This window comes from Cicer arietinum, chromosome 6 (genome assembly GCF_000331145.2).
Source record: "Cicer arietinum cultivar CDC Frontier isolate Library 1 chromosome 6, Cicar.CDCFrontier_v2.0, whole genome shotgun sequence".
NCBI lineage: Eukaryota > Viridiplantae > Streptophyta > Magnoliopsida > Fabales > Fabaceae > Cicer > Cicer arietinum.
Window position 1 is genome coordinate 1,184,562 of NC_021165.2, and position 8,629 is coordinate 1,193,190.

Genomic DNA, 8,629 nt, shown 5'->3' on the forward strand with positions numbered 1-8,629 from the left:
ATATATATAATCTTTAGGTGCTGTATTTATTCAAAACAATAGATAACAATTGGAGTGCATGTTTATAATAAAAAAATGCATAATTGCTCATGCAATCTCTTAACTTAATTTTAGATAATACTTCAGTCATTTATCTTTTTTCTTCTTTCGATTTAGTCTTTTATTTCATTTTAAGTAAACAATATGCATTATATTGTTTACTTAAAATTAAATAGATGACCAAATCAAGAAAAAAAAAATAAATGACTTAAATTAAATTAAAGGAACACAAAAGCAATTGTGTCTAAAAAAATACAATTGAAGTACATAATCTCATGAATTAATTTACATTTAAAATAAAAACCGAGTTGAGAGATATGATGACAATATTTTTTTAAAGCAAAAATAGAGTCAAAGGCATCACATTTGACATTTTAATTATGTTGACATTTTAAATTAATCACATGTCATTTGCAATACTCTAAACTATCATTAAAAATAAAAGATTTGGAAAATACAAAATGCTTGAGGAGAATATACCAAAATCCAAGAAAACAATCACTCAACATATAAAATATTGCTCATTAAAAATCTTACCAAGAGAACTCATATGGATAAGACCATGGAAAAAGGAAAACCAGTGCACTAATCACCTACAACCGTATTTAAAATCGACATTCAAGAAGATCAATCATATTTCTTAAAAAATCATAAATATTAGAAGAAAAAATATCTCATTTGACAGTTAACAATGTGAAACTCCAAATTAACAATTTTGTCTACATATTCTCTAAAAATATGAAATTTGTAAAATTCATTCTTTTAACTAAGACAATGAACCAAATTTGTCAATTGCAAATCATATTCAATCTATAGAAATCTCCACCCATTATTGCATGTTGTTCTAATAACAACCATAACTCCCATGAGCTTAACTAGAGTTTTAATTCCCAAATTCACAACAAAACAACCTAAGGAAGCAATATAGTTGTCCCTCAATATACCTCCACAAGCAGCAACAGAACTTCAAGATACAACTCTATTTGTATTACATTTAATCATATACTATTTGGGGGTGTCAAATCACTTCCTCTATGGTAGGCGCTTTAGAAGTATGTGCTTCTACTCGAAAAGACTTGGGAATTTGAAATTCTTTAACAGAGTTAGAAATTGCGCTAGAAGTGTAATTGTTAGATAAAGATGCATTGACAATAATTTTGTTGATGACCGTGTGAAAAATAAGATTTTTGTCTTCAAATTAAGTTTGATTTATGCAATACCAAATAATATCAATAGTAAAAATTATGTTGATCAAAATAACATCTCTGCATTTAACCTTTGTCACATATGACAAGAAGATTTTAAACCAAACGAATATCATATTAAGATTGAAAAGTAGAGCTTAACCAAAATTAGAGTTTAGTAGCAAAAGAGCAGAATAAAAAAAGATGAGTGTTAGTCTCCATTTCACATTTACAGAACTCACATTTTGAACTAATTTGACAACCTCGAGAGATTAAATTACAATGAATAAGCATTTTGTTATGCAACAATCTCCAAAACCTAAAAACCTTGTAAGGAGAAATGTTATTTGCCAAATAGTTTTGGTCCAAGAAATTTCTTGCCTTAAAGGTTTAAAGAATATATAAGTTTCGTGAAAATTTAAAACTCCATAATTATTTAATCTGCAAAAAAAGATTATCCTCGCGTTCAAAATAAGAATAGTAGTCTTGGCAAGTAAGACAACCAATTGAGGATAAATATGTCAGAGAACATAAGAAACTTTTCAATGAATAACAAGAATCAACTAAAAGTATCTCAGAGAACATAAGGAAGTATAAAAAACCGAATATGTGTGTGTTGACCATGGTCCATGGCACAATTCATAATATCCCACACGCATATATGCGTTTTGAAAGTCCAAACCATTGTTTGATTAAGAACTTGCAAAGTTGCAACATATAAAAGCTAGTAAAAAACCAAAACTTTACATAGGCTAATATGATACACATTTGCTATTTTCCTTTATCTGGATTTAATGTAATCGATTAACGAAAAAGCCAAATAACTTTGGTAAAAATATTGCCATTCGATTATGATTGAAAAAATAGTATTAAAGCCAATTTAATTGAGTTGTTATGAATGAACCAAATATGGATACAATTAGAATTATAAATCATGAATATTCTCAATAAGTCAAATACGAAGACCCGCTTTCAATTACAGGAATTAATTTAATAATTAATAATACAAGATATTTAATATTAATGATTTACGTTATATTGATGTATCAAAGATATAAAAAATACATGATATATTGTTTTAGTCTCGCGAAAATAATCCTGAAACATTGAGAAAGAGGGAAAACAACTAACAAGTACTCGTTGACATGTGATTGTTCCTCAATTTATGTTTTTTAATTTATACTTAAAACTCGCGAGAAGAAGCAAATTGCAGTATGTATACTATGAAATAATGTGGGGCAATAATTTGTATATATAGGTATGATCAATTATAGTTATTATTCTGAAATAAGTCATCAGTGATATTAACACACATTTAAGATCATATCAATCAATTAATTATTATGTCAAAAATCTAATTTGTCTTATAACATAATTTAATTATAATTAATCAATTAAGTCTCATAATTGATAAAGACTAATATAATTAATATAAAGATATTTGTCCATATAATAAAATTGAAATATAATGAATCCAAATGCTATTTAATTATATGCAGATTTCCTTTAACAATATGATTTATCATCAATAATGGTAGAGTGATGCTAGTTAGTACAAATAATCTTTTTAAGGAAATATAAGAATGATGATTTGTCTTGGTATAAATGATTGGTCAAAAAATCAATTACAAATTTTAAGAAAATCATAGATGAGTAGTTAGGTATGTGTTAAAGTAACATATCCCATAATCTTAGTTCTTTTTTGTTTTTTCTCTATAGTACATAATAGTATGATATTTTGTTTTTTCTCTTAGTTCTCTAGGTTTTCCATAATAGTATCACCATAGTTGTTGGTGTAACCCTAAAGCCACCACGTGATGACATAGATTCATACGAATGAATGAGTGACATAAATCATTTTTATTAAATTTTTATATATATTTTCTTAAAAAACATTCTATTACTAGTAATAACAAATTTAGAAAAAATTCAAATGTCATTTCTTTGACACATTTAGTATGATATTTTGTTTAAAAAGATATTGAATGATTTTTATTAAATAATACCTTATTTTGCTATTGATTTAAAGATCAAAGTACAGATATATATTGAATTAACATATTCATGATAGTAATTATGATTATTTTTTTGAGTTTCTAAGATAAATATGCCGCAGTTGATTTTACAACTTTAGACATATTATAATACTTCTCTTGTCATCTCTAAGACTTAGTTCAACTGAAAATATTGATATTATTAGGATATATAATATATTACAAGTTTGAATTCAAGATATATCACAGTTGTCTACGAATTTATTTATAATTTTATCTATCAACGAAAAAAAAAAATTGTCACTATTATAAAGAAAAAATATACATCAAATATTTATCATTATTATAAATAAAAATTAACTATTTTAAATTATTTAATATTATTATTCCTTATATACTCTTCATTTATTTTAAAATTATTTAGTATAATAAAATATTTTACATAAAAAAAGATTTTTTTTATAAATTTAACTTATTTAGATAAAATCAAAAAGATTAATTCCACTTGACTAACTTTTTGAATTTTGTTTGTTTATAAAAGTGAGAGAGGGAAGATGGGTCTTAAGACACAGTTCTCTCTGTTCGCACCAATGAAGTCAACAACAAGGTTCCTCCTCTTAACAAGTTCGCTACTTCTACTAACATGCGCCACACACGTAACATCCGTGACAACATGCCCACCATGTGGCAACACCACCGTACCCTTCCCACTTAGCACCACCGCCACATGCGGCGATCCATTATACAAAATCCGGTGCAGCTCCACCGGAACACTAATATTCGACACACTAAACAACTCCTACCCGATCGAATCAATCGACCCGAAAACCCAACGGTTAGTAATCCAACCCGCTCCACTTATACCTAACACGTGCATAACGACCGATAAGGTTCACCAAGGGATCCAACTTAACAATAGTCTACCTTTCAACATCACGAGTTCAAATACCATTGTTTATCTCAATTGTACCCTCTTGCTTCTCCAATCGCCGTTGAACTGCTCTTCCTCTAGCCTCTGTCATTCTTACATCAACGCAACCGCTTCTGTGTCCACGTGTCAGTCCGGTCCGGTTTGTTGCACTTTCCGAACCGGTGGTTCGAGTACCTCTTATATGATTCGTGTTAGGGATGTCGGTTGTAGTGCTTATTCTAGTTTTGTTAACCTTGATTGGGCTCTTCCTGTGGACCGTTGGTCTAGACCCGGTTTGGAGATTCAGTGGCAGTCGCCTAGAGAAACTGTTTGTGGGTCCCAAACGGATTGTGATTCTGCCACGTCGACTTGTAGGGAAGATGGTTTTTCGTCTAATGGGATCAGAAGGTGTTTCTGTAATGGAGACCTTCTTTGGGACCCTATTCATGGGGTGTGCACTCAAACTCAGTTGTAGTTTTGGTTTTATTAATGCAAAATCAATAATAATTATAGTGTTATACTGCAGATTACTAAAACTATACATGTATGATAGATATATGTACCGAATTATGAAACTAAATAAAAACACGACTTTTAAATGTGCAAATAATATTCATAATTATATATATCAATATATTTAATTATATTTAGTCATTATAAAATATTGTAACATCAATATGTTTTTAAATATAAGAATTTATTAAATTAATCATATAATTAAATTTACATTTTAATAAAAATAATAATTAATTTTTTCTTAATAAATATAACGTTTTAACAATAACAATAAAAATAAATTTACGTTTTCTTATAATTAAGACCAATGCTTCCAACAAAGTACAATCTAGTAATAATTCTTCCTCGCTGACAAATAAATTTATCTTCCACCTCCAAGCCCCCTCCACTCACCACCCAAGCCTAGACATATTTGCCACCAAACCATTTTTATCAACTACTAACACATACAACCATTGATACCTATCACACAAAGCGCCCCATTCCACCTAATTATCACAAAAAAGTGAAGTTTCTCTGCCATGACCTATCAAACAAATCAAATTTTTAATGAATCAATTTTCTCTATCTCCACTCAACCCATCACACAAAAGACACAAATTCTTCCACCAACTCAAAACTAAGTTTGAACTAAATCTACATTAGACCCCACAAAATCATAACTATTATCCAACACCTTAAACCAAAACCTATTTTAATCAATTTTCAAACTCCAAATCCATTTACCTAATAGTGCATGATTAAAATATCGAATCCTATGCAAATTGAAACTGTATTTCTTTCAAGAAATACACATGTTCTCCCGGTTCACTACTACCCCACAAAAATAATTTAAATAGAGTTTTAATGTGAGAAATGATACCTAACAAAATCTTGGTGAAGGAAAATAAGTAAAACGATAAAGCAGACAAGACAACTTTTTATGTTGCTTTAATTTACATTTTATATACCAAAGATAAAAATTCTTGTAAAGTTTTTTATTAATTAAATTTAGTTAAAGGTTTATTTTTTTTATATGCAAATATTAATAGTTAGTTAAATTAGTTTTTTTTTACTCCTTCACCGGGGTTCTCTGGTCCTATGACTCTTTCAACTCTTTGTTCAAATAAATTGAGCTACCCAACTCCTTAGTTAAATGTTTTATTTGTTACAACTTATGTTTTAAAATAACCATTTTAAAGAATTTTCACTTGTTTGTTACCGTAAAAAATAAAATAAAAAATACATGTTATATATAAGAATGTCACATGTTCTATTTTTTTTTTATATATAATACTTCACATTGATACATTAAGAAAATTTTGTTTAGTAATAATTTTTTTCAATAATTATTGATATCATAAGGGAAAATATGTATTTACGTTTTCTAATGGTAAATTAAATGAGAGAATTTTTGTAAGGAAATCATTAATGCATGTGAATTATTTTTTTAAAAAGTCCTTATATTAAAAGACATAAAAAGTGAAAATTATTTTATAATAAGGACATAAGAAATATATATTATGATTCACGAAATTGGTTCCCTTATTTTTAAAATCGACAATTTTGGTTTTTATTTTTTAACTAAAAAATGATGACGTAAAATATTTTAAATAACGTGACATATGATATGATAATGTAAAATGATTAACACTAATAAAATTTGAATAAAACGCAATAAAAACTTAGTTTTCAACTTCAGAAAATTTGCATATTTTTAATTTAATTAATGACATATGAAAATTAATGTATCTAGATAATTTTATATAATAGAATTGTATATCACGTACTTAAAAATATATCAAACTCATTTTTTTTGTTAAAAAATCTGGAAAAAAAATACCAAAATTATCGACTTTTAAAATATGGAGACTATTTCCGTAAATTGATAATAATAGAAGAATTAAAGCTGCAATTAAACATTTATTTTACGAATGCTAAAAACATTTTCGGAATGTTTAATTTTATATTCATTGATTAAAAAATTCATAGATTGACATTTTTCAAGATGCCTTTTTATGTGCCATGTTAGCATTTTTATGAGAATGTACTTGAGGCTTTAGATTAAACCATGTAATACTATTTATAGATAGATTACAAATATTTGAAACATATATTAAAAGTCTTCTCTACCTTCTGCACTATTTTTCCACCCTAATTATTTCTTTTAATAGAAAAATTAACCGATAAAGGAAAAAGCCATAAAGCATCTGACAAGGAATATGCTGGTTTGGCCTTAAGCATAAGGTTAGTATAATTTGTTTTTTAACCCATCCATTTTTAAGGGAAACAAGATTATTAGTACTAAAGAAAAATCAAATGAACACTTAAAAAAAAAAAAATATTTTTGCAAAATAAATCAGACATATTTTTTATAAAGTGTCATTTTTGTCAATGATATGAAATTATAATTGATACCATGACATTGTTGATTTGTATCATAAACAATAGTAGTCTAAATTTTATTAGAATATTTTAAGAAAAGATTAATGAGCATATACTATCAGTATAAAACTATTATACACTGATTGTCATTTACAATCATTCATGGAGCAGTCATTTTCTAAAGTCATTACAAAAATATAACAACATATAAAAAAATGCATAGTCTAATTTTTTATTTTTTTTAACTTTATTGATGAAATGTAAACATAATTTTTCAAATTCACTTGTTATAGTCGAAATTAATAACGTTAAATCATTAAATGTACTTCTACTTCGTTAATAAATATGTTACGTCCTAGAATGAAATTCAAATTGAATTATTATAAAGAAAATCTTAAGACTTATAAAAGATAGGGAGACTAAAATTCAGAACTTTAAAATTGGAGTATTAAATATGTATTTAAACATAATAAATATTTGAATAAATTATAAAATACTTTATTACCATAATAGAAAGAAAAAAAATCATTTTCACAAAAAAATAAAAATAAAAAACAATTATTATTTTTTGTATATAGTAAGAATCATCATAAATTGACACACAAATATAAATTGAATTATGATTTAAAAAGAAACAATTATGTTTTTTATTAAGTGTATTGTAGTGTGTATGCTAGAATCATGTTGACAATGGAAATTTAAAAAATATAAATGATAGGTGGATATTAATTATTTTTCACACTTATTCAACACCTCAATGTTTATTTATTTCTAAACTTATATAATATTTGCTCTAAAGTTATATATTATATGAGAATTAAACTTATATAATATTTGCTCTAAAATGAATAAAAACACATGACCCAAAAGCCACGTTTCCAATGTGTTTGAAGTAGCCACAACTCGTAGCGGGGAAAATCGCAAAAACCGTAACCACCGACGCTTCTCCACCAAACAAGGCCTAAATGTTACTTGAGGGAGTAAAAAGGAAATTAAATAAATAAAAATAACAGTTAAAGAAGAAAAAAAAAAAAAAGGGTTCGTGCGTTAATGCGAAGTTATTTATGGTATAATTTGTGGTTGGCGGGTATATATAAGGAAGATGACGAGCGGTGACCAATGCGATCGTAACAACTCATTCACTGGACCGTTGCGTTGTTTCTTCAACACCCTACTCTGACTCGTCCTTTTCACTCGTTCGAGTTTGATTGGGTTGGGTTCGGGTGTTTCTCATTCGCCCAACTTCCGATCTTCAGGTTCATTCTCCTCTCTTTACATTTTTATTTATTTTATTTTATTTTTTTACGTTTTGCATGGATTGAATTTAGGTTTATCAATCTACAATGCAATTATTTCGTCACAGTCACAAGGTGTTTGTGTAATTCTATTGTGCTTTAAACTAATAATAATAATAATCTCATTTTGTATTAAAAAGATAGTATGAACGAAATTGTGTACTAGTTATCAGATCTGGTGATGATGGTGTTGTTGTTTCATTTCCTTTTATCTTTTCTGTAATTTTATTTGTTGATGAGCTTCGGTGAAGGGCAAATCTGTGGTATCTGAGTTCGAATTCTGACTGGAACCCTCTTTGATTGACTTTACTTAACTCTGGCCGAAAT

The 8,629-nt window shown here is 27.3% G+C and overlaps 1 protein-coding gene and 1 pseudogene across 1 annotated transcript; both read left to right on the top strand.

Annotated features, from left to right (window-relative positions):
• Positions 1-3,771: 3,771 nt before the first annotated feature.
• On the top strand, positions 3,772-4,602 carry LOC101496981 (wall-associated receptor kinase-like 15). Its single transcript, XM_004503140.1, has one exon. It carries the CDS (start codon positions 3,772-3,774, stop codon positions 4,600-4,602), a length of 831 nt encoding a protein of 276 aa, XP_004503197.1.
• A 3,325-nt stretch (positions 4,603-7,927) lies between these two features.
• The window catches only part of LOC101490303 (mannose-1-phosphate guanylyltransferase 1-like), a 4,432-nt pseudogene continuing 3,730 nt past the window's right edge, over positions 7,928-8,629 (top strand).